At 38.4% G+C, this 26,916-nt stretch overlaps 1 protein-coding gene across 14 annotated transcripts in view; it reads left to right on the forward strand.

The window, feature by feature from the left end:
* RBMS3 (RNA binding motif single stranded interacting protein 3) overlaps positions 1 to 26,916 on the forward strand; it is a 1,480,592-nt gene that overhangs the window by 570,861 nt on the left and 882,815 nt on the right. For all 14 annotated transcript variants that reach the window (XM_069088563.1, XM_069088548.1, XM_069088550.1 and 11 more), the window contains one exon: positions 20,398 to 20,571. In XM_069088563.1, coding sequence (XP_068944664.1) covers positions 20,398 to 20,571 — 174 coding nt within the window. The remainder of the gene's footprint in view (positions 1 to 20,397; positions 20,572 to 26,916) is intronic.

Here is a 26,916-nt window from a genome sequence, read left to right on the forward strand (position 1 = left end):
AGAGAATTGATGGAGTATGAATGAAGATTGAAGGATATTATTTTTACTTTCTTTGTCTTTTTCTTTTAAATTTTGGTTTATGTCTTTTTCACAGCATTACTAATATGGAAATATGTTTTGCATGATTACACATATGTAACCTATATCAAATTGTTTAGTGACTCAGGGATGGGGAAAGAATTTGGAATTCAATTTTTTAAAAAGATAAATGTTACATAAAATTGGAGTAAATAAAATATTATTAAAGTTAAAAATAGACAATGCATGACATCTAGAAATGTATCTATTTCACTTAGATTATTAGATTTATTGGCATATAATTGGGCAAAATAGCTCCTAATAATTGCTTTAATTTTCTCTTCATTGGTGGGGAATTCACGCTTTTCATTTTTACTACTAGCAATTTTGTTTTCCTCTTTCTTCTTATAAATCAAATTAACCAATGGCTTATCTATTTTATTTGGTCTTTTTTCATAAAACCAGCTCCTAGCTTTATTATTTTTTAGTTAAATGGTTTCCTTACTTTCAACTTTATTAATCTCTTCCTTTGATTTTTAGGATTTCCAATTTGGTGTTTAATTAGGAATTTTTAATTTGTTCTTTTTTCTAGTTTTTTTTTAGTTTCATGCCCAATTTATTGATCTGTTCTTTCTCTATTTTATTGATTTAAGCATTTAGAGATATAAAATTTCCCTTAAGTAATGCTCTGTCCACATGCTATAAATTTTGGTATATTGTCTCATTGTTGTCATTCAATGAAATTGTTGATTATTTCTATGATTTGTTCTTTAACCCACTCATTGTTTAGGATTAGGCTATTTAGTTTCCAATTAAATTTCAATATATTTGATATATTTTTTTTCATGGCTCTTTATTGGATGTAATGTTTATTGCATTATGATCTGAAAAGGATGAATTTAATATATTTGCCTTTCTTCATATTTCTGAGATGATTTTATGTCATAATTCACAGTCTGTTTGTGTGTAGGTGCCATTTGCCACTGAGAAAAATATCTATCAGTCTATCTTTTCTAAAGTTCTATTCACTTCTCAACCTCTTTCTTCTTTCTTTCTTTATTTTTGGTTAGATTTACCTAGTTCTTAGAGGGGAAAATTGAGGTTCCTCATAATTATGACATAATTCCTGTCATAATTTTGCTGCCTATGTCCTCCTCTAACTAATTTAACTTCTGCTTTAAAAATCTGGATGCTATAACATTTGGTGCCTATATATTTAGAATTGAAATTACATCATTTTCTGTTGTACCTTTTAGCAAGATGTAGTTTCCTTTCTTATCTCTTTTAATTAGATCTTTTTGCTTTTGCTTCATCTGAGATCATGTTTACTACTCCTGATTTTTTTCTGCTTTAACTGAAGCATAATAGATTCTGCTCCAACCCTTATCTTTACTCTGTTTGTGTCTCTGTGCTTCAGATACATTTCTTATAAACAACATATTGTAGCATTCTGTTTTTTGTTCCACTCTACTATCTGCTTCTGTTTTATTGGTGAGTACATCCATTTGACATTCACAGTTGTGATTGTTATGTATTTCCCTTCATTTTATCCTTCCCCCCTCTATCTATCTCCTTTCACTCTGTCTCTTCTCACCAGTATTTTATTTCAAACTACTGCTTCCCTCAATCTGACCTTCTTTCTCTTATCCTTCTCCCCTCCTATTTCTCTATAAGGCAAAATGCATTTCTCTACCAAAATGAGTGCATATATCACTCCCTCTTTGAGTCAATTCTGATGAGAGTGAATGTAGAGTCTGGAATTCCCCACCTAGGGAACCTTGTGCTCCCCTGTTGCAATCGGGCATTCTTTTTATATCATAGGAAGTGGTCAAAGAACTCCAGATTGATTATAAGTACTAGTTTATTTAGTTTTGGTACTTACATTTGAAAACAGTATAATGGATCCCTGCCAAGATATTAGCTACCCTTCATCTGGGGCAATGGTCAGGTCAGTCAGTGAATTCCCACAAAGAACTCCCCAAATCCCTGTGGTAATTATAGAAAACAAAGGGGGGAGGTACTATAGAGTGTATTGCTATTAATTGGTGGACATATTTTGTTTTTGGCTTAGTAATGAGCTTGGGAGTTAACCCAATGTTATGCACAAACATAAGTTTGCACATAATATGATTTTGATCATGCCCTGGTCACATATAGGTCACAATATTCTTATTATGTCTTTAATAGGTCACAGGATCTTAAGTTATGACTCAGTATATAAAATATAATTCAGTATCTAAGTTATGATTGTTAACAGGTCACCATGTTCAGGCTTTCACCTTTCATAGAGTTTAAGGTTTTATGGCTTTTTACTTATGATATTTTATAGTTTTTTCCCAATGAGAACCTTATGGTTAAGTTCAAGCAATTCCCACCACTCCTCTAACTTTCCTTCCATTATAACAGGACTTTTTGTGCCTCTTCATGTGAGATAATTTACCCCATTCTACCTTTTTCTTCTCTCTTTCCTCTTCTCCCAGTACAATCTTCTTTCTCACCCTTTAATTTTTTATACTATCCCATCAAAGTCAAATTATAGTCACAACCTCTGTCTATGTATATACCCTAATAGTGATAATGTTATTAAGAGTTATATGCATCATCTTTAGGTATGAAAACAGTTTAACCTTATTGAATCCCTTGTTTTCACTTTCATTTTTGCCTTTTTTATGGTTCTCTTGAGTCTTTTTTTTCAATCAAATGTTCTTTTCAGCTCTCATCTTTTCATCAGTAATGCTTGCAAGTTTTTTATTTCATTGAATATCTATTTTTTCCCTAAAGGATTACACTCAGTTTTGCTCAGTAGTTGGTTCTTGGTTGTAATCTTAGCTCCTTTGCCTTCCAAATTATCATATTCTAAATCTTCTAGTACTTAAATGTAGAAGCTGCTAAATCTTGTATAATTCTGACTGTGGCTCCACAATATTTGAATTGTTTCTTTCTGACTAATTGCAATATTTTCTTTTTGACTGGAAGTTCTGGAATTTGGCTCCAATATTCCTGGGAGTTTTCATTTTGGGATTTCTTTTAGAATGTGATTGGTGAATTCTTTCTTTTCTGTTTTATCCTCTGATTCCAGGATATTAGGGTTAGTTTTTTTTTTTTTGCTTTTTTGGGAAGGCAATTGGGGTTAAGTGACTTGCCCAAGGTCACACAGCTAGTTTTCTGTGTTAAGTATCTGAGGCTGGATCTGAACTCAGTTCCTCCTGACTCCAGAGCCAGTACTCTATTCACTGCACCACCTAGCTGCCCCTATTAGGGCTATTTTCATTAATAATTTCTTGAAACATGATATATAAGCTCTTTTTGGATCATGGCTTTTAGATAGTCTGATAGTTTTAAAATTATCTCTCCTAGATCTCTTTTCCAGGTTAGTTGTTTTTCAAAAGAAATATTTCCCATTTTCATTTATTTTTTTATTTCCTGATATCTCATAAAATGATTAGCTTCCACTCACCCCATTCTAATTTTCAAGGAATTATTTTCTTCAATGAGCATTTTGTGCATCCTTTTTCATTTGGCCCATTCTACTTTTTAAGGAGGTTTTTTCCCATGAATCTTTGTACATTTATTTCTATTTTTTTACCAATCTGTTGACTCTTTGCCCCACATGATTCTCTAACATCACTCTCAGTTCTTTTCCCAAGTTTTTTTCTCCCTCTCTTATTTGACTTTTTAAATCCTTTTGTGCTCTTCCAGAACTCTTTATTTTTTTGGCCAGAAACCAATTCACATGTTTCTTTGAGGTTTTGCATACAGACATTTTGATTTTGTTGATTTCTGAGTTTGTGTTATTATCTTTCTTGTCACCATAGTAACTTCGTATGGTCAGTTTCTTTTCTTTTTTTTTTTTCCTCAATTTTCCAGCCTGTTTTATGACTTTTAAAGTTGGGCTCTGCTCCTGGGATGGAGAGGAACTGTCCCAAACTTCTTTCTCTGGGAGAGTATGATCTCACCACTGGCCTGCTGTACTGTGTGTCCAGGGTTTTTCAGCTGGTTTGCTGTGCTGTGGGACCTGCTCAACTGGCCTGCTGGACCCTGAGTGCAGGGACACTTGGCTGCCCTGCTGTACCAGGGCCTCAAGGTCTGAACTATGCCTGTGTTTGGGGCCTTATTACTGGCTTTCTGGGTGTGGCCTCCTTCTGACTTGCTCAGACACCTCCTGCAGGGGACTATGCTGCTGTTTTTACTCGGGTGACTCAGACCTTTCTTGCTGACTTTATAAGTTATCCTGGGCTGGAAATTTGTTTGTCCCATTTTCCTGTTGGTCGTACAGCTCCAGAATTAATTTTCAGACTTTATCTTAATTGTTTGGATGTGAATTTGGGAGAGGTTAGGCAATTCCCTACCTTACACCCCCACCTTGGCTCTGCCCCAAAAAGAAAAAATGCCATGTTTTTTTGACCAATTATACTATATGCCCAGAATTCTTACCCTTTTCATCTATGTTTCCTGATTGCCTTCAAAATCCCACCTTCTAAAAGAAGTCTTTTCTACCTTCCCAACCATCTATTGATTTTTTCACTTTATCCTGTATGTCTTGTTTGTACATAATTATTTATATGCATCTCCATTAGGTTGTGAGCTCTTTGAGAGCATAGACAATCATTTGTCTTTCTATGTATTCCTAGAATTTAATATAGTGCATGGCACATAGTGAGTATTTAATAAATACTTGTTTTCTATGACAAAGCAGATATTTCTGCCATGATAAGGAGATTACCAGTCACTAAGTCAATCAACAAACATTCATTAAGGAGTCTTGCTTTATGCTACATACTGTACTGTAAGTACTGGGGATACAAAAAATGGCAAAACTAATTTTTATCCTTGAAGAGATGACAGTCTAATGGGAGAGACAACATGGTCATAACTGATGATTTGACAAATTCTCAAAGGGGTAAGACTAAGTGGTAGCACATTGTTCACATATGAAGAACATTGCCCCTCGTAGGTTGATATAAATTTTATTTCTGTTAAAATAGATTCCCTCCATCTCCAGGGTAGGGCTGTTTAATGACCTCTAGTAATCATTAAGCAATGTAGAAATGTAGAAAGCACAGTGTTAGCTGGTGGGGATACGAAGATAAAAGTGGAAATGTTCCTGGCCTCCAAAGAGTTAACATGCCATTGGAAGGTTATTATGTATGTATTTAAATTAGTACAATAGATGAAAATGGTGGCATCTAGATGGCACAGTGAATAGAATTCTGGGAGACTTCTCTTTCTGTGTTCAAATCTTACCTCAGATACTAATTATGTTACCTTGGGCAAGTCCCTTCACACTTTTTGCCTCAGTTTTCTCATCTGTAAAAATGAGCTGGAGAAGGAAATAGCAAGCCATTCCAGTATTTTTTCCAAGAAAGCCCCCAAAAGTGGTCATGAAAAATCAAACATGTTTGAAAATTACTGAACAACAGTAGATAAAAATAGCATATGGGAGGTGTGGAGAATAGTAACATCTGGAGAGATCAGGAAAAAAATGTACAGAGTAGAGAAAATGCATCTGAGCTGAATCTTACAGTTAGCTAAGAATTCTGAAAGGTAGAAACTAGGAGGAAATTCATTTGCTTATAGGAGAGAGATTATGTGAGGGAGTCTAAATGCAAAAGAGAGTGTCTGAGAGCAACCAGTCACTTTGGCTACAACTCATGAAAGGAATACTTGGAAATTAGTTTGGAAAGGGAGCTAAGAACCAGCAGGGTGGGCCCTTATATGCCAAACTATGGAGTTTGTATTTTACCCTATAGGTAATAGAGAAATGTTGAAGAATTAATTTTGTTTTTTTATTTGTTTGTGTTTTTTTTATCATATGGAGTAGCATGATTGTACCTGTTTTTTTTTTTTAAGCAATTGGGGTTAAGTAACTTGCTCAAGGTTACACAGCCAGTTATTTTGTGTGAGTGCCAAGTATCTGAGCCCAGAATGGATCAGGTCTCCCGACTCTGGGGCCAGCGCTCTTACTCACTGTGCCACCTGGCCGCCCCATACCTGTGTTTTTAAAAGATTATTTTAGTTTGGAAGACAGATTGGATAGTAGATGCGGGTAGGAACTATATGCAGGGAGAGGGATTAGGAGGCTCTTCTGGTAATGGAGAGAAAGGGACTGATGTAAGAGATTTTGTAGAGATAAAAAGGGCAGGACTTGCCAAATGATTGGATAGTGAGATTGACCATGAGCATGCATAGTCCTTATGTGTGCATTTAGGTGTAACCTAGGAAACATATTCTAAAATCTTTATCCTGATGGGGAGGGAAAGCACTGCTATGAATGCTTCCCTATGGTTACCTGACTCACATTTTATCCATACCAATGGAGCTGAGGGAGAAGAAATATTTAAGTATGACTGTGAAGTTACAAATCACCCACCTGGGTTATTAAGAGGATGGTGGTATCATCAAGAGAATAGGAAGTTGGAAATAGGAAAGGGGAAGAGAGTGAGTCCCCTGTTGAATATATTGAGTTGGATTTGCCCCGCCCCCACATATATGTATAGATGTGTGTGTGTGTGTATACACATACATACACAATGTGCAGCAGGCAGTTGACGATGATGTGTGGCTAGGTTTTAGGAAGAAGACTAGGAGTAACTAGCCAGATTTGGGTGCCACCTCCATAGAGATAGTTTTTATTGCCATGGTTTTTTATGATTGACTTCCACAGGTGAATGAGCACACATGGAGAAGACAGAGAAAATCAGACTATCTTTCTCCTACCAGTTCCCTTTTTGCTAGTATAAATCCATCCTCCATCCCCTGACTCCAGAAAACTTGTATTGATTATCTCTATTTCCCTGAGGACTGGAGCCCATCATGCCTTGTATCCTCCATCACAACCCACTACTTTGAAGTCTTTAAACTTAATCCTGATAAATTCAGTGCCAGGAATGACTATTTATTTTGAAAGCATGTTTTATGCTCATTTGGCAATGGGAGAGCTTACCAAGTATCATTCACTCACATTTCTGATGTGGAGAAGTCTGGAAAAGCCAAGGGAGAAGCATATTACCAGCATCCTGTTCTGTCAGAAATAACAGCACACACACACACACACACACACACACAAACCATTGCCCTTCATAGAGAAGTCAAGCAATTGAAGCTGGGAATAAGACATGGTTTTGGAAGAGTGACAAAAAACATTAAGGAATATGTCTGAGAAAAGAAGGCATTTTTCTGTTCCTCTATTACGGTGGTGGGCTAGGAGAGGACTTTCTCCATTTCATTGTGTAACCTCCTTCCCTCTGAGTGTCAATGATTTAAATTCATATACAAAGATTTATTTGAAAGAAATCTCTTTTCTTTCATGGTCAGTCTCCCCCTCTCCCCAACTCTCCCCTCTCAAACCTTTGTCAGTGAACAAAGTAGGCACTTGTCTCCCACAGTGAGTAATAAGAGGGTTGGTGTGGGTTTGAGTGTTCATTCTAGCTCTGTTTGGGAGTTCCCTATAAGTGAAATCTTTAGAAATCCCCAACCAGGATGCCTTTGCTTGGGGTGCGGGTGGGAACAGAATTCTGAAAAACCTTTTTAAAACTTGCAGAGTGGTGGGGTGGAAACTGTTCCTTTGGACTTCCTAATAGGAAGCACAGCAAATAAACACACAGGAAATCATTTGGCCTCTTTGTGAACTTCATGTTAACATGGTATTTGTTAATCAAGAAGTCCTGTAATGTTGAGGAAAATGCACACACACACATGCACGCACGCATGCACACATGCAGATAGCACCCATGGCAGCAAGGCTCATTTCCATACAGTAGGGCTGATTCAGCAGAGTCTAGAAGGGGACTAGAAGGAATTGAGCAAGATTCTTCCCTGGGCACCAACATGGATGTGATTTCTTAGTCTTAAGAAGAAAAGGCTCCTACAATTCCTCACCAAGGCAAAAAATAGGAGTGTGCCTTGAACTGATACTGTCCCTCAAAGCACAGGACCAACTGACCTAGGGGGCTTCTGGGGAAAAGGGTAACTCATCTTCTGGCAATGGAATTATTCTGGGCATGACCATATTACCCCAACGCCTGCCATCAGGTTGTCTTTTTTTTTTTGGAGGGGGGAAGGTAGGGCAATTGGGGTTAAATGACTTGGCCAAGGTCACACAGCTAGTTTTCTTGTGTTAAGTGTGTGGGGCCAGATTTGAACTCAGGTCTTCCTGACTCAAGGACTGGTACTCTATTCACTGTGTCACCTAGATGCCCCCATCAGCTTGTCTTGTTGTTTAGTGGACTTAAGGCCTGAGCTCAAATCTTACTTTAGGTAATTACTATCTATGTTACACAAGGGAAATTGTGTCTTTGTGTCTTGTTTTCTTCATCTGCAAACTGAAGGGATTGGATCTGATGGCCTCTAGGGTACCTTCCAGCTCTCACTGGGCTACTGTCCATAATATCTCTGTCCCCTCCCCCGCCTCCACCTCAACTGAACTGGAGTAGAAAGTAAGGCTGGGGACTTTTTCACTTCAAGCTAATTCACTTGCACGTCATTGCATCACCTCCCTTGTGTCATGGTCTTCTTCAAGACTTAAGGACAAGCTACAACAAAAACAGCCAAACATAGTTTGAACTAATTCTGGTTCTGTTGAAACCAATGGTGCTGATGATTCTACTCAGCAAATATTTCTTAAGCATCTATTATAGGTGAGGCCCTGTGCTAATGGCCAGAGGTATAAAGGGAAAAGCATAATGCTTCTGTCAGAAAAGGGTCTCTGTTCTACTGAATGTGTGTGTGTCTGGGGTTGGGGAATAGTCTATAACACGTATGTAGATATTTACAAACCCATCTGATTATGTTCCTTAGCAAAATGTTGTGAAAACACGCCCTAACCTTCATTAAGATTAGATCTCATATATGAAAGCACTTTGCAAAAACTAAAGTCCATCCATTGCAAGGATTTCTATTGTTATTGTTGTTATAATTATAGTTTCTGGCAGGACATTTTCCAGACTGCTATTGTTTTAGAGTTGCATTGGCAATGTGCATAACCAAATCACAGCCATAATGTTTTAGAATCCCAGTGTAATGTCTGGCTGACGGTCCAGGACCTGTCAAGGCCAGCCCAGTTCTTCTTTTCCCAGTTGGGATTCACCCAGTTAGTTTATCTTTCTTTATCTTAACCTTGTACTGCCACCGATTCCTTCGTCTCAGTCAGTGACATCACCATTCACTTATGTTCATAGGTAGAAACCCTTGTGGCTCTCTTTGACCCTTCCCCCTTGATAATGGTGCATATTTATTCAGTCACCACAGTTTTTGTTAATTCTGCCCACACAGTCAGTATATCTTACATCTGTTCCCATCTCTTTCCGCTCACAGCATCTATGCCAGAAGATGGCCTTATTGCCAACAATGGAGATTATTTCAATTGAATTCTAGCAGATACTTTTACCTTTCTGTAATCCACCTTTTATATTCATGACAGAATGATCTTTCTTATGCTTATCTAGCCACACTGGGGCATCCTTTTCCTCAAAAATTTTCAGTGGTTCCCTACTGCTGTCTGATTAAAGTTCATAGAAACTAGAGAAAGCCTATTCTTACACTTACTGATAGATACAAATTTTGTAAGGAAGAATTAAAAGTTATGCCGTGTATCTTTATAAGTTGCCAAGATTTGGCAGCCACAAAATACTCAGAAGACTACAATCAATACATCATTAAATAGATGATTGGTAATGAGCTAGAAAGGTGGGATGGATTTACAAATGTGGATTTGTCAAGAAAAGACCATGTCAGAGAGAATCCTGGGAAGTTGGCAGAGTAGGTCAGAAAATTCCAAGCCCTCGAGATTTCCCCTACAAATGAGATAAAATAGTGCCGCACGGAGAACATAGAGTGGTAAAAATCAATAATAGTAGGGGCAGAACAGTGGTCCTCCTGGGACTACTAGAGAAGATCTGAAGAAAAATCCCAAGTCAGGTTTGGTCCCTGTGAAGAATAAATACCTCCAGGTTAGGTTCACTTAAAGAATAAGTGAAAAACTCTGGAGTTAGTAGTGTTTGGAGGCTACCTTAGCATCAGCCACAGGAACTTTTACCTCCAGGATAGTGAAAGGAATTGGGCAACAGAGCCAGAGAAGATTGAGGGAACCTCTGCTGACAAGGAAAGCCATATCTAGCTGTGTTGTGGAGACCAATGACCAATGCCCAATGACCATGGGCAAGAAGGAACCATCATATGCCTAGTGAGTGCAGAAGAAGTGGGGAGGGAATACCACTTACTGTGGGCACTTACAGGAAGCTGGAGGTCTTGGTTTAGGTTCCAGGCCAGAGGGGAGAAGAAAAGGAGGATCTGAGGCCAGAGGCACCATCACACATATGCCAGGACTAGAAGTAATTACAAAAAATATGCTTCTACAAATTAAAAAAAAAACAGGCAAAGGAAAACGAATCCAACCATAGAGAATTACTATGGGAATAGAGAAGACCAGGGCTTATCTTCAGAGCAAAGAAGAGCAACTGAAGCAAAGAAACCCTCTTCTACCCCAAAGAGTAACACTGAATGGTCAATTTCCCAAAAAGAATTCAAAACAGAACTTTAAAAAAACTTTAAAAATCAAGTGAAAGAGATTGACAAAAAACTTTTCAAAAAAAAAAAAGAAAAGAAGAGGATTCTGAAATGAAAGTCAACCAATTGGAAAAGGAGATCCAGAATCCTAAGGAAGAAATGACTCTTTGAAAATTAGAATTGGGCAAGGGGAAGACAGTGAAGTTATAAGATCAAGAAAGAAAAAAAAAACAACAACAAAAGATGAAAAAAATAGAAGACAAGGTGAAACATTTCATAAGAAAAACAATTGATCTGGAGAACAGATCAAGAAGAGAAAAAATAAGAATTATCAGACTACCTGAAAGCTATGATTAAAAAAAGAATCTTGATACAATAATACAAGAAATAATTAAAGAAAATTATCCTTAAGTATTAGAACAAGAGGGAAAAATGGAAATAGAAAAAAAAAATCCATCAATTACCACCTGAAAGAGATCTTATGAGAAAAACCCATAGGAATATCATAGTCAATTTCCAAATACCAAACTCAAAGAGAAAATATTATGAGTGACAAAAGAAAAACAATTTAAATATGGTGGTGCTACAATGAGAATCACACAAGACCTAATAGTGGTGATACTAAAAGACTGTAGGTCTTGGAATGCTATATAATCAAAGAGCAAAAGAACTGGCATTCTGGCTGAAAATATCATACCCAGCAAAGGTAACCACAATTCTGAATGAAAAAAAGTGGAAATTCAATAAATTTTCAGACTTTCAGAATTTTGTTAAAATAATCTGAACTTAATAGAAGATTTAACATTTAAGAGCCAAGAGAAATGTAAGGTACATACCAAAGACTAATTACAAAGTACCCAATAAGGACAGATATCTTTTATGTATGTAAAATGTAAAATTTATATTTGATTCTTATCATTAATTAGGTAGTTCATAAGAAAGATTGGGGTACATCTGAGTATGATATTATTTTTAAGATAAAACTGTTTAGGGATGGCTAAAAAGAGAAATTATTTCACACAAATGAGGTTGAAGAAGAAGAAATGACATAGAAGAATTAAATGGGGAGGAGGGCTGATATTTCTGGAAAGCTACTTTCATCAGGAATGGTTCAAGGGGGAATAATACCTATATATCTAAAAGAGTATAAAAGTATTTTAAGTTCAGAAAGAAAACACTAAGGGGAAAGGGTGAGGGAGGGATCTTTAGAGGGGAGAGTGAAGGGATTGGTCAAAGGGAGATATAGAAAGGTGTATTGATTGATAGGAAAGTGAAGATAAGGGAGGGATCCTTGGAGGGTAGGTAGGTTAAGTATTAGGAGGGCAAGGTAGCAGGCAAAAGTAAAGTAGAGGAGTCAGGAGGGATAGGAAATAAGAGATACACAAAAACATAAAAATAAAGATCAGGAATAGAATTTGCTATGGGAAAGGGACGAGGGTGGTAATTATCTCAGACAAAATTAAGGCAAAAATAGATTTAATCAAAAGAGAAAAATAGGAAAACTATATTATGTGCCACCTATATTTATCAATATAGTTTTGGACTATTTAAAGGAACTAGACAATATAAGGTGGAAATGTTGCTGGTGTGTAGGAAATGATGAGTTGGTAGAATTGGAAAATATGGAAAGACTTGGACTTATGAAGGAAGAGGTTATCCACCCTCAGAGAAACAGAGGATCTCTCTCTTTCTCTCTCTCTCTCTCTCTCTCTCTCTCTCTCTCTCTCTCTCTCTTTCTTTCTTTCCTCTTTTTTTTTCCTTTTTTTTTTTTTTTACAAAATTTCTTTGGGATATAGACCTAGTAGCAATAATGCTTGGTCAAAGGGCATGAATGATTTTATATCCCTTTAGGCATACTTTCAAATTGCTCTACAGAACATTTGAATCAGTATACAACTTTACTAACAGTACATTAGTGTCTCAACTTTTCTCAAATCTACTTTAACATTTGTCATTTTCCTTTTCTGTCATATTAGCCAATTTAATAGGTATGGGGTGGTAGTTAAGAGTTGTTTTATTATTTTTTTCAAATATAGGCCTTTATTGGGTATAACACAATACACCAAGCAGGCTCCTCTGCCCCTTAAGGGAGATACAACTCAAGGGAGACCCCACGGTAAGGCAACCCCACCCCAAAGGAGAGGGGGATGACCCCAAGGGAGGAGGGGATGCCTGATGAAGGGGGACACCCTCTAATTAAGGAAGATTCCCACTAGCCAGGAGAGGTGAGGGATTCAGAGTTGTTTTAATTTGCATTTCTTTAATCAATAGTGATTTTGAGCATTTTTTTTCACATGCTTGTAGATAGCTTTCATTACTTTGTCCGAAAATTATCATTCATATCTTTTGACCATTTATAAATCGAGGAATGGCTCATATTTTTATAAATTCAGTTCAGTTCTCAATATGTTTGAGGAATGAGATCTTTATCAGAGAAACTCAATGTCATTTTTTGTGTTATTATTACTGCATAATTCCCTTCATCCTATTTTCCCCATTTATGCTATGCTCTCTCCTTTTAGCTTGTACATCTTCAGAAGTATTTTGCTTCTGTCTTTTACTTTCTCCAGTCCACCTACTCTCACCCCGCCCCTTTTTGTATCCCCTTCCACATTCTTCTTAATTTTCTGAAGGGTAAGATAGATTTTTGTATCAATTGAGTGTGTACAGCATTCCCTCTTTGAGATAGTTCTGAGGAGAGTAAGTTTCTGTGTTCTTTCCTATATTCCTTTCTACTGTAAAAGCTTTTTCCCACTTTTTTTATGTGAGAAAATTTATCCCACTCTATTGCTCAATTTCCCCTTCTCACAGTACATTCCTCTTCCTCACTCTTTTTTTTTTTTAGATAATCATCCCATCATATTCAACTTATACCCATGCCTTCTAGCTATGTATGCTCCTTCTAACTGCCCAAGTAATGAGAATGTTTTTAGGAATGGTAAGTATCATTTTCCCAATGTAGAAATGTGAAGAGTTTAAATTTATTTAAACCCTTATGATTTCTCTTTCCTATTCACCTTTTTGTGCTTTTCTTGAATTTTGTATTTGGAAGTCAAAATTTCTAGTCAGCTCTGGTATTTCATCAGGAATGCTTAAGAGTCTTGCTTTTCATCAAATATTTTTGTACCACTTTTTTCTTTTGACCAATTACTAATTTTAAGGATTTTTTCTCTTCAGTGAATGTCTGTATATCTTTTTCCATTTTACCAATTCTGGTTTTCAAGGCATTTTTCTCATTGGATTTTTGTACCTCTTTTTGTACTTGCATTATTCTTTTTATTAAGATTTTATATTCTTTAGCATTTTTTTGTCTCCTGACTTTTTCATGATTTTCTTGCACTATTATCTTTTCTCTTGCCATTTTTCTCCTTTACCTCTCTTACTTGATTTTTAAAGTCCTTTTTGAGCTCTTCTATGACCTGAGACCAATGCATATTTTTCTTTGAGTTTCGATGTAGCCGTTTTGAGTTTTTTGCCTTTTTCTGAGTGTGTTTTACGCTTCCTTGTCACCATAGTAACTTTCTGTAGTGAGAATTTTTCTGATGTTTGCTCATTTTCCCAGCATATGTTTTGACTTTTAACTCTGTGCTAAAGTGGGTCCCTGCTTCTGGTGGGAGGCAGGAACACTCTCCCAAGCTTTAAGATTTTCCTTGCAGATGTTTTCAGAGCTAGTTCTGGGGATCTCTAAGCTTTCCATTCTTCCAAGGTGATATTATCTAAGGACATTTGTGTTTGCTACTCTTCTGGCCTGTGCTCTGGTCTCTGAGTGACCACAAGTACCCTTTATTTCCCCTAGAACTGTGACCAGGGTCCCTGATTCCCTATGGTTACAAGCTCTGATATGATAGTGTTCCTCTGCTTCCCAGGAATGCAACCCAAATGTCAGTATGTGTGATGTGACAAAGCCCTGTCCCACTGCTAGCAAAGGGTCCCGTGTAATCTCCTTCCAACCAGTTCTCTCACCTCCTTAGCATTTGCGGACTGAGGGTTCTGGAGATATTCTTCAAGGGCCTGCTCCTAGCTTGCTGCAGCCTGGTCTGCACTGGTGGGGCCTACAATGGATTGCCCTCTACTCTCACCCTGGTGTGATAGACCTTCCCTGCCAACCTTCTAAGTTGTCTTGGAGCAGACAATTGTTTCATCTCATCCTTTTGTAGGTACTTACACTCCAGAATTTGTGTAGAAGCATTATTTGACAGGTATTTGTAAGGGAATTTGGGAGAGATTAGGAGAATCCTTGCCTTTTCTTCACCATCTTGATTCCACCTATCTTCTTATAGTATTCTTGTGAAGAAGATAGAGAGGTAAGAATTTGACAATGAACTGATTAAGAGAATTTTTCAAAACTAGTTAGATGGCTAGATTCAAAGAGTTATTGTTGGTAGGAGTAGCAGAGCACCCCATGGATCTGTGCACTGGTTAGCATTTGTGTCAATGATTTGAACAAAGACATAGGTTGCATGGTTGTCCTATTTGTAGGTCACATGAAACTGGGAAAGAAGGCAAACTCATTGAATCAGGATTCAAAAGAATCTCGAGGCTAGAATTGTGGGCTGATATTCTTCTTATTGGAATAAGATACAATTCAGGGGGATAAATGCAAAGTCTTGAGCTTAGGTACAAACAGCTCTAGGTGCAAAATGAACAAGATTTGGTGGGATAGCATTTTTTTCCTGGGGATCTTAGTCAACTGCAAGCTTAATATGAATTAACAGCATAGTATAGTAGTCAAAAAGTGAGTACTATCTTAGGTTCCAATAAATAAAACACACAGTTTCTAGGAGTGTGGAGGTAATCATCACACTTCACTCTGCCCTCATGATATATATATAAAGAATCTAATGTTCAACTTGGGGAATCATGGTTTGATTTTGGGAGAGTGTCCAGAGGAGGGTAATGAGTATGGGAGAGGGCCTTGAGGCTACTTTATGTGAAAATGGGTTGAGAGAACTAGAGAGGAAGCTAAGAAGGAGAGAGCTGTATTTAAGTGTTTGAAGGGCTCTTACTTGAAGAGCAAATTAGATTTGTTCTGTTTGACCCATGATGTCAGAACTAGGTGAATTGGATAGAAATAGAAAAGAAGTCAGTGGAGGCCTGATGTCAGTAAAAGACTTCCTCTTGATGGGAGCTGTCCAAAAATGTAGTGGGCTGTCTAGAATGCTATTGGTTTTCTCCTTGGAGATCTTCAAGCATAGGTTAGATGACTCTGATAGGAAAAGCCCAAATTTCCTTGAATTTAATTAATTTATTTGCTTTGCAATAATTTACTGACTATTTAAACATTATTGTCTTCTTATATAAATATACATTACCTGAAAATTGGAATTATTTCATTCATTGTATTTCTATTCCAAGGTCCCAGTACAGTTTATGGTGTGTTGTTGATTGATTTTCTAGTGGAGATGGTTATATTAAGTTGCCCTTGAGGCCCCTTCCACCTCTCAAATTCTGTAATTCTGTGATGTGGCAAGAATTATATACCAGAGGTTTGTGATTCTTCATAAACTATCACATAACAAATCATTATACTATAAATACAGATGTCACAACATCTTTGAGAATCCAAAGGAATCCAAACTATGTGGAAAAAGGAAGATGCCCACATCATCCCTGTTATCCTGTTTACTAGAGAACTTGTCCTTATGATGGTTTCACTGAGTCTTCAGAAGAAAAGCCTGTATCCCAATACTTACATTCAGTTATATAAATTCAACCATATTAATCCCCTGTGGAGGAGTCTGCTGAACAATTAGGCACAAGAATAATGTCACAGTACCATGTTTCCCCGATAAAAAGACACTGTCTTATTAATTTTTTTGGACAGAAAAACACCAGAGGGCTTATTTTCAGGGGGAGGGCTTATTTTAATGAACATTGACAGCAATTTTAATAAACAGGTAAATGTGAACCAAAAAATGTACCTTTATTTAATAAGCAAATCACTGGGGAAGAACAGGATGACGCGCTCACTGCTGCAGCTCTGATTGGATGCAGCTCAGAGCGCGGCGTGCGTTTCACGGGGGGTGGGGGGGTGGTGCATACAGAGGGTACCGTAATGTAGCGTGTAGCGCACAGGGGATCACCTTCACTACAGTAGCAATCTCAATAGGGCTTATTTTCGGGGGAGGGCTTATTTTAGAGGAATCTTACACAGTAAGGGAAGGGCTTATTTTCGGGATAGGTCTTATTATCGGGGAAACACGGTAGTAACTCGTCCTCCATTTTTAGGTCTGTTGGACATAAAGATGAAAAGATAACATTAGGAACAATAGAGAGGCAGAGTGGCATAATAGAGAACTGTTCTCAGAACCAGGAAGAGCTGGGTCCAAGTTCTGCTTCTGGGGGCTTACCCCCTCAGTGCTCTAGAACAGTACTGCTTAAACTGTGGGTTGCCACCCCACATGAAATCATGAAAAATTTGGCAACAGCAAAAGGTTTCTGAATGTGCAATGACTAAAAATTAGTTAAAATTCAAATATTTAATAAATATGAGGTGTTCTGGCAGCATTTGCCCATGTTGCATTGTGCAATTTCACTGCAACCTTGGTTCTGAACACAAATTATGCCCACTTTGCACTGTGCATGCCCTCAGGCCATGCAATGCCAACAAACAATGCCAAAATTCAAAAAGAGGTCACAAGTGGAGAAAGTTGAAGAAGCCCTGCTCTAAAAACTCTCTAAGACAATAAGTTGCAGAAAAGGTGGAGATCTACATTGGTAGAGGGAATTTTCTCCCCTGGGAGTTTTCTATACCAATCAAATCACAGGTTCAGTCCATATTGATAATGATGATAATGATTATGATGATTTCAGTGATCCTACAAAAGATGAAGTCACAAGCCAATACTTGTATTCAGCTGAAAAATTGCAACCACTCATGCAATAGTCTTCAAAAATTAAATGCAAAAGAATGATACCAGGTTAGTGCCTTGTCCCTGTACTGACTTTAAATGAGATAAAAAGAATTATTTTCTATAACAACAATAATAGCAGTAGATTTTTATGTACCCATTAATGTATGCTAAGTACTTTATATTCATTCATTTCATCTTCACCATAACATGTGATGTAGAACCTATAATTACTCCCCCTCTTTTTTTATAAATGAAAAAATTGGGGATGAGAGCTCATGATTTATTTGGGCTCCCACAGTTAGTATATGCTTATGGCAGAGTTCAAATCTGGATGTTCCTGACTCCAAATCCAGTGTTCTAGTCAGGACACTGGGCTGTTTCTCTTTCTATGTGGACATTCATTTACTTGGAATTTCACAAGATTTTTCACTTTTGCTTTAAAAAAGAATGAGCCTATTCTCAGGTAGAGATCAAGAGAAAAAAACAAACCTGTTTGTCAGTGTTTAGATTACTAAAATAACAACAGAAGCATGATTTTGGAATATGTAGAGAAGCGAAGAAAGTCATGTAGTAGTGAGTTAGAATGTAGCTATTGTGTCTATCACCTATAATTAGTTGTAAGCGTGATATACATTAATTATGGTGCATTAGCATACCCAAGTGATACAGCTGTCAGGGAGAAGCATTGCTATTCTATTTCAGTGAGCATTTCTAATAATTCGCATCTCCTAAGAAATATATGTTCCATCAAATCACTAGCCATGAGTATATGTTCATATTAAGGTTATACATAAAATAGCTTCAATATTCTCAATTTTCACTCCTCTTTTGGGGCTGATGGAACATATTTCTTCCCCTACTTGATTCTTTAACAAAATCCAGCTGTATATCATGTGAAAGAGCTTATTTCTTCTTTTCTCTTCTATATATCTTCTACCCTTCTTTCTCTCTTTTTTCTTTTGTCCCATTTTTGTCATTTTACTATCTTCTGCTCCCTTTTTACGTCCTTAATTTATGTTTCAAAATTCTGGCTAGACAGGGCCCAGTAGATATTCCCATTAAAACTCGGGAAACATGTAATGAGGAAGAGAACTTGTTTTCTTTCATTTCTACCTTCACTAGGAGCTACTGCTTCTCCTTTCTTCTCCTCCTTCTTTCTCCTTCTTTTTCCTTTGCTTCCTTTCTCCTTTTTCTCCTCTTCCTCCTCCCTTCCTCCTCCTCCCTCTCCTCCCCCTTCTCCTCCTCCCTCTCTTTCTCCTCCCCCTTCTCTTCCTTCTTCTTCTCCTCCTCTTTCTCCTTTTCCTTCTTCCCCTCCTCCTCCTCCTTGTTCTCCTTTTCTTCCTCCTTCTTCTTTTTCCTTCTCCTCCTCTTTCTCCTTCTCCTCCTCCTGCTGCTGCTGTCTTGTTTCTATTTTGGGGTTCCCAAGGCCTGGCACAAAAGTTCAGCCTGAACTGTACTACACACTTAACAAATATTTTATAAATGAAATAAAATATTCCTGAATGATGGAGTCACTACTTCCCCTTAATTTCCATAGGGTACTTAAACTGTGTTCTAATATTAGCTATTCTTGAGATGTTCCATACCTTCAAATCTAACTTAAGGGATCAGCACCCACCCTACCCCCACTCTCCTAATGACAATGGCATCAACACATTTTCTCCTTAATTGAGTTGTTGGGACATTCAGCCTTAGAAAAATAATTTGTTTGGAGTGTCAGCATCCTATTTGGGTAAACAGTTCTTTTTTTCCAGGAGACACTGACAAGTGCTTTCTTTTTAAACAATATCAGTCTGTGCTGAAGAAATTTTAGAAAAAAATATCCTGAGGAAGCATATTCAAGCTTAACCATTTCACTGTTCTCCTTTTTGCTTAGTTAGGCAAATAGCATACAGAAAAATTTAGGGTCTAATCATAGCAATACATGACTGGTATTTCTCAGTTCTGCTTTTAGGTGGTGATGGTGATGGTGGTGCTGGTGGTGCTGGTGAAGATAGTTAGCATTCAGAAATCATTTTAAGATTTGGAAATGACTTTGCACATCTTACTTTTTTTGATACTCATAACCCCTCTTTGATGAAGGTGCTATTATTACCCCCATTTTACAGAAACAGTGGGTAGAAAGCAAGCAGGGGGCAGTATTTCCAGGGAAAGGAGTGGGTAATATACTCTGGACCTTCTTCAGATTTCTGTTGATTTCTTTATGGAGAGAAGAAATGGATTTAGACAATTTGAAGTCCCCATTTCTAGGAGAGCAGCCGGATTCTGCCAGTCTGTTATGCTGTTCCTTAATCTCATCCTAGCCAACTCTCCCATTTTTTTGGTTATTGCATTCCAGTGAAAGCAACAGTCAATTTCCACAGAGAGAACAGGAAAGCAAGAACATTCCTATAATTGAAACTGTCACCTTTACAGGCATCACTACACCATATCTCATTTTTAGACGATAGAATTTTGTTGCGACTAAAGAAAAATCTTTGCAATACTATCCATTTCAATTAGTCCTGGTGCTTTGTGATCTTAGCTGACTTCAAACAGAAGGAAGATGGTAGGACCAGTCTTTGATGTTCTCTTTATACCAAGTGAGTCTTCCCCCTTTGTTAACAGAGTCCTAGGGAGGAAAATCACACATGGAATAAGGTAGCCATGTGGTAAAGTGGATAGAGGACTTGACTAGAGATCTGGAAGGCCTGGATTTCAACCCGCTTCTGACATGCAGCTGTGTAGGAAAGTCACTTAACCTCTCTCAGACTCAGTTTCTTCTCCTGTTAAATGGACATAAAATGGCACCTATATCCTAGGGGTGTTGCAAGGTTCAAATTAGGTAACGTATATAAAGTGCTTCACAAACCACCAATTTTAGTGCAATATAAATACTATTTGAATATATGTATGTGTGTGTGTGTGTATATATATATATAATATGAATATAATACTAACTAGGGCAATTCACATTGCTCAGTAGAGCTGACCTGCCATTGACTAGAGTTCTGTTTACATGCCATTTCTTTCTTCTTGATAGTCTAGCTCCACGGTGAGAACATACCAAAACAGTAAATCCAGAGTGACCATGAGTCCCGGCTTCAGCTCCCAGTGGAACAGCAGCCAACCTGCTTGGAACAGCTATACCTTTCCAAGAGCAAGCTTGCACTACCAGTCCCATGCCAGCTATACGTACTGTGCTGGACACCCTGCCGTAAGTCTCTTACCTTTGTGACACTTATTAATGGTGCACACATGAGTGTGTGTGTGTGTGTGTGTGTGTATGTGTGCATACCTGGCATTGTTCATTCAGAAGGAGAGGGCCATTCCGGATGATTATCTGGACATTTAATGGATCCCCCTTTCTTATCCGTTATCTCAGAGGCAAGGGGATGCTAAATTCAGTGTTCTTAGGAGAAACACTTCCTTGTTTTTTTTTTTCTTAAAAGAAAATGCTTAAATGTTCAAAAGAGATGACATCTCTGAAAAGTGTCTGACTTTTAATTTGAAGCCATTGCTGAAAAGGTACAGAGCAGATGGCCTGGGAGGGGAAGGTCAGGAATGGAAGGTGGCTGTGGAATGACCAGTTTCTGGATTTGCTCTCTTCTGTCCCTCCAGGCCACTGCTTAGTTAATGAGCAGATCACTAGCATATTTGGGGAGAGGGACCTAAGAAATGGCACAGATGACTTAGCTAGGCCTGGCAGTGATACCTTATATTCCAGAAGACCCTCCTGACATTCGTGTATTCACGGTCAATACCAAATGTGCGAACCTTTCAGAACAAGGTGAAGAGCTGCCTTTCGTGGCTTTTATTGCAAGGGGAGGAAAGACACACTGGAAGGCTGCACGTTGTAATCAGACAGTGGCCAAAGGTTCACATGGCGGGTTCTAAGGATGACATTTAGACATAACTGAAACCTTGAGTACATATCATGGGGTGCCTGGAGCTGGTAGGTTCATGAGAAAGCGCCATTCACCAGGATGGCCTCTACAGGCCTGTAGAGCAAGAATTAGATCTATCTATGGCTCAGTCAGCCAGCAAAGTAGTACCAGATTCTGTTCCATGCTAAACACCAAGGAAAGAAAAAAGAGAAAAACAGCCCTTGCCCTTAAGGAGGTTACATTCCAGTGGGCAAGACAGTAGGTGAGTGACTAGATGCGATAGATATAGATAGATATAGATAGATAGATAGATGATAGATAGATAGATAGATAGATAGATGATAGATAGATAGATAGATAGATAGATAGATAGATAGATGATAGATATAGATAGATAGATAGATAGATGATAGATAGGTAGATGGATGTGTATGTATGTATCTGTGTGTGTGCATCTATTTCTATACGTAAAGAGATAGATACATGTAATACACATGCTCACATGTGTGCGTATCATGTACATGTGTGTGCATATATCTATATGTATTATAAATACACATATGCATATGTGAGTATTATATACATACATACACAGTAAAGGGAAAGCAATCTCAAAGGGAAGGAACTAGAGGCTGATGGGACGAGGAAAGGCCTCCAAAGTGGGTGGGACTTCAGGCACCAAAGAAGGGAGGAGAACTCAGAAATGGACACGAGTGTGAAGGGCATTCCAAGGATGTTGGGTGGTCAGTCCAAGGGCATGGAGATGAGAAATGGAGTAACAGCTGTGAGGACCTGCCCAATGTCGATGGATTCTAGAATGTGTGGAGGAGAGTAAGGAAACGCAGGAAGGGAATAGGTTATGAAAAGCTTTAAATGACAAAAGTAGGAGTTTATAGTTGATCCCGTAGGTAATAGGGAGTCACTGGAGTTCATTGCGGGGGAGGGGGTGACATGACCATACTTATTCTTTAGAAAAATCACTTTTGTATCTTAGTGGAGGATGGATTAGAGGCAGGGAGAGATTTAAGTCAGGGAGACTAGTCAGAAGGCTGTTGAAAGAGTCCAGATGAGAGGGGATGTGCCCAGAAGGAGGCAAAGATTTTCACTTGGGTTAAAACTGCCAGGGGGAGGAAGTGTACTGTAGGGTAAAGCACCAGTGGTCTTGGCCTAGTTTTAACTCTTAGTGGAGGAGAGGGCCTTTCAAAAATAAGCAAAGACAAATGATATGTGTAAAGTCAGTGGATCCTCTTTGTTGTTCAAAGATTAGGTTTGCGGCCCTGTTTAAAAGAGTCATACACTGAAATAATTTGAAGTTCTTTTAATTAATGGAGAATCTTTCTTAAGCTATTCTGTGTAGAATGATCAGGTAATTGTTTGCTAAGGCATCCTGGCTTTTTTTTTTCTCTGACATCTGCTTTCTCTGAATTCCATTTTCTCACTAGAGAAAGGATGAGGTTGATGACCTTGCTTTGTGTTTATGAATGCACCCTAAGGCAGAAGCTTTTACCCTCAGGTACATGAACTTTAAAAAAGATAAATGAATTTCAATAGAAAAAATGATTTCTTTTGTAACCCTAAGCATTTTATTTTATGCATGTAAAAACATCTCTTTTTTTTCCTAAGAAGAGGTCCATTATTATATTACCAAAGGGATTCATGACACATTAGAAGTGAAGAACCCTGCCCTAAGGCTTCCCATGTTGTCTATCAGGGCTGTGCTATTTTCAGCCTTGTGTGATCCTCATTCATTTCAACGTCAAGGATAACCAAGTGATGATACACCAGATGAAACTCACTCCAACTGAATATGGTTAGAAATGCATATGTCACATCGTAGTGTTGCATTTGAATTTTCCTACAAAATCCATGACTTAAAAGCATTCACTTCTAAGAAACTGGGTCAATGATAGAATTTACAAACTGGGGATAATTGCAATCTGTCTGGCCAGGCTTAAATGATTTCATCCTCAAAGTAGATTTTTATTAAACATTTGTCCTTGTGATTGGCTTCCATTCCACCTATTGGGATTCAACTCTAGCAGTAAAAGGGGAAACAAAAGTTAAGATGACCCTGAAGGTTACTATTGCAATTTCAACATGCTTTCTGAAAAATAAGGTTTTTAAGGCTTGATTGTAATTTTCACTTGACCTTTCTGGGTCTCAACTTCTTAATCCATAACTCTTGAGGGGAAGGCATCCATGGCCTCTGAGGTCCCTCTACACATTGATATTTCTGATCTAGGATTCATAGAATTTTAGAATGCACTTGTGTCTCTGAAATTAAGTAGCTGAAAGTGATCTGTCCAAGATCACACAGCCGGCCACCGGCAGAATGAAGATTTGACCCCAGGTCTCCTCAAAAACCTAACGGTTTCATTTAATAGGGCAAACTTATGAGAAAAGGGGGCCATCCGAATGAATTGTGAGATCCTGGTTTTAAAGCAAGAAGAGACTTTGTTGTTGTTCTATTGTGTCTGACTCTCCATGACCCCATTTGGGGTTTTCTTGGCAAAGATACTGGAGTGGTTTGCCATTTCTTCCTCTACCTCATTTTACAGATGAGGCAAACAGGGTTAAGTGACTTAGCCAGGGTCACACAGCTAGTAAGTGTCTGAGACCAGATTTGAACTCACAAGACTCCAGGCTCAGCACAGTATGTACTGAGTCACTTAGTTCTCTGAGAAGAGACCTTAAAAGTCATCTAGTCCTGCGATCTCTAAGCTGGCAACTGTAGTATCAAGTCCTTTTGTGAACAGCCAATCAGAGGATTGGAAGGTGTGTCCTGCCTTTGTCTTGAAGCCTGCCCTGATGCCTTCATTTGTTAGTGAACTCTCCCTTCCCAAATTATTTTTTATTTCCATGTCAGTGAATGAGTTCTTACTCTGCCCAAAGCAGAATGTGCTGGTTTCTCTGGGTTCTGTTTGTTGGTTTTGTCCTTGTACCCTTGGCCACCTGAAAGAGTTATTGGTAAATAGCAGGTACAATGATGATGATAGTAATAATAATGCTTATTATTAGAGCTAACATTTATCTGGCATTGTATTAGTAACCACGCTAGAACAACCAGGATGACCTGCTGGCACACATTCTCTGATCTGCTTGTCTAAAGGAAAGACAGCTTTAAAGGAATTAATGATCTTACTTTAACAGACAGATAAGTAGAAAGAAGGGAGTAGCCAAGAAAGAATCCAATAGACACGGTTCCTATTTTCTAAACAGAATAATAAAACCACCTACATATACCACGGGATCGGGGGAGCACCAGCATCTGAGAAGTCAGGGGTTCTTAACAAATGGCTTCTCAGAGTCCCCTCCAGGGAATCAATAGGTCCTTCTCATGAGTGAGCCCCCAAAGTAAAATACAAAGCTCCCAGTTTATATTGCTTTCAACTAATAGGCTCAGTGCCAGAAGACATCACAAACCTCCTGAATCAATGCCTGATTAGCTTAGTACCAAATGGTGTGAAAGCCTTCCTGCAAGCAAGCCTCCCCCTAAGCAAGCTCTTCCTTAGGCAAGCTCCCCCCTCATTGGGCTCTGTGTTACTCAGGATGTGTCACAGCAGTGAAAGTAGTGACTGAAGCTCCTGTTCCAAGGGAAAAGGGGACACGTGGTATTGGACAGGGAAAATCTTCCTATTCCATTAATATGGCAAGCACTTACCATGTGCCAGGCATTGTTTAAAATACTTTACAATTACAATTTAACGTGATCCTAAAAACAACCCTGAGAGGCAGGTACAATTATTTTCTTCATTTTATAGACCAGGAAACTGAGGCAGGCAGCGATCAAGTGGCTTGTCCAATCTCATGAAGCTAGTAACGTCTGAGGCCAGATGTGAACTTCAGTCTTCCTGACTCCAGGCTTAGCACTCTATCCCCTACACCACTGAATCAAATTGCTTAAAAAGACCAGTTTTTCAAACCATGACTGCTTTTAAAATATCCAGTTTGGTGCTCCCATCTCTCATTTTTTCCTATGCTGACCTCTCTCTCTAAATGTCTTATTTGAACTGGCTTCATGTCTACTATCTGGGTCAATTCACAGCAGCTGCCACAGTGAATAATTGCTTTGATTGATTGGTCAGTGTGGTGTGCTCCCATCATCCAACAGAATTCTTGACCAGTACATTAGTAGAAGATGCTGCTTCTGAAGCAGTGTAACTAGCAGGAAGGTCCCAGGCAAGGTTTCCCTTGGTCCTGATTTCTCCCATGGTCTGCTTTGACACCTGAATTTTCTACCATTTTGTTAACTCCCTGACCAGCATTCTTTTTCCCTAGTAACGCTCTGTGGCTTTGAATCGTAGTGCCCCACCATCACAACTGAAAATATGGAAGATGTGAGCAGACAGAACATGTTATTGATGCCAGATTCGGGGCTAACGAGAAGCAGAGCTATCACTTTTTAAAATCCTATAAGCCTGGCAAAAGAGGTGGGAAACATCAGATGACAAGAAAGAGAGATAATAGATGGGTGGACATCTGGGAGGGGAAATTACCTCCCAAGAGAAAAACTGAGTAAAAGAAAAGTCTCTGATATTTGAGGCAGATCCCCAGTGGAGACTTTATGGAAATCCAGAGCCAACAGTGGCAGAAACAGTGCTAAACTTTGGAGTCACAGGATGTGTGAGTTCAAATCTCATATCTGACACTGACTATCTCTGACCTGGGACAATTACTTTTATGAGTAACTTAATATATCCTAGCCATCTCAATCTCTTCAGCTGTAAAACGGAGAAGGTCCAAATGCATAGTTATCCCTTCTACCCGGAGCGGTTAGGGGTGTGGCACTCCCGTGATCTGGAAAATCCACATAAAATTTTTTGGCCCTCCCTTCATAGCGGAGAAGAAGTTCAAATTATTATGGCATTAAAAGATAAAATATGTTGATATTATACAATTTTACACCTATATTTTATACATTTCTGAGTTTCTAAACTTTTTTTTTCTATGTTGTCTGCTGGCTTTCATGCATCTGCAGCAACCACAAAACTCTCCCCAAATTGCCATTTAATTTTTCATGCCAAACCTGATATATCAAAACCCCACGGGGAAAGTCACAACATGGAAGGGATGACTGTATTACCTCTAAGGTCCCTCCCAGCCTAGATTTAGGATCCTATAATCCTAAATTATTGAATGGTTGTGATTTGCATTGAAAGAATACCCAGCTTGGAGAAATCAGAGTTCCAGCAAATTCATATTCTTCTCCCATTCCCTAATCTATATTTAACTAGCTTTCTCTCACTCCCTTAGGGAATGCTCTCAATGGCTTGACAAGGAATGATAATGGATTAATCAGCTATATGAATCCTTAATCATTTCCAGGAAGTATAATACCCTAAAACCAGTTAAATGAAGGGCCTCCAAGAATTGGGGATATTGTGAAGGATGATGGGGGAGGCTGCCATGTTGTGGCAGCATTTGTAGTGCTTCAACTATTTCTTCCTAAAACATAGCGTGCTGGATTTGGAGTCAAGCCAAACTGGATTGGAATGCCACCTGTGCCATTCACTGGCTCTGTAATTCTGGGGAAGCCACTTATCCTGTCTGGGTCTCAGTTTGTTTGTGTATGAATTGGGAATAAGGATAACTGTGATGCTCGCCTTACAGGATTTTTGTGAAACCCAGATGAGTTAATCTATATAAAACACTCTATAATAATACAATTCTAGGAT

The sequence above is a fragment of the Petaurus breviceps genome, unplaced genomic scaffold (assembly GCF_028583685.1).
Source record: "Petaurus breviceps papuanus isolate PSGF00001 unplaced genomic scaffold, PetGlider_PUasm1.0 185, whole genome shotgun sequence".
NCBI lineage: Eukaryota > Metazoa > Chordata > Mammalia > Diprotodontia > Petauridae > Petaurus > Petaurus breviceps.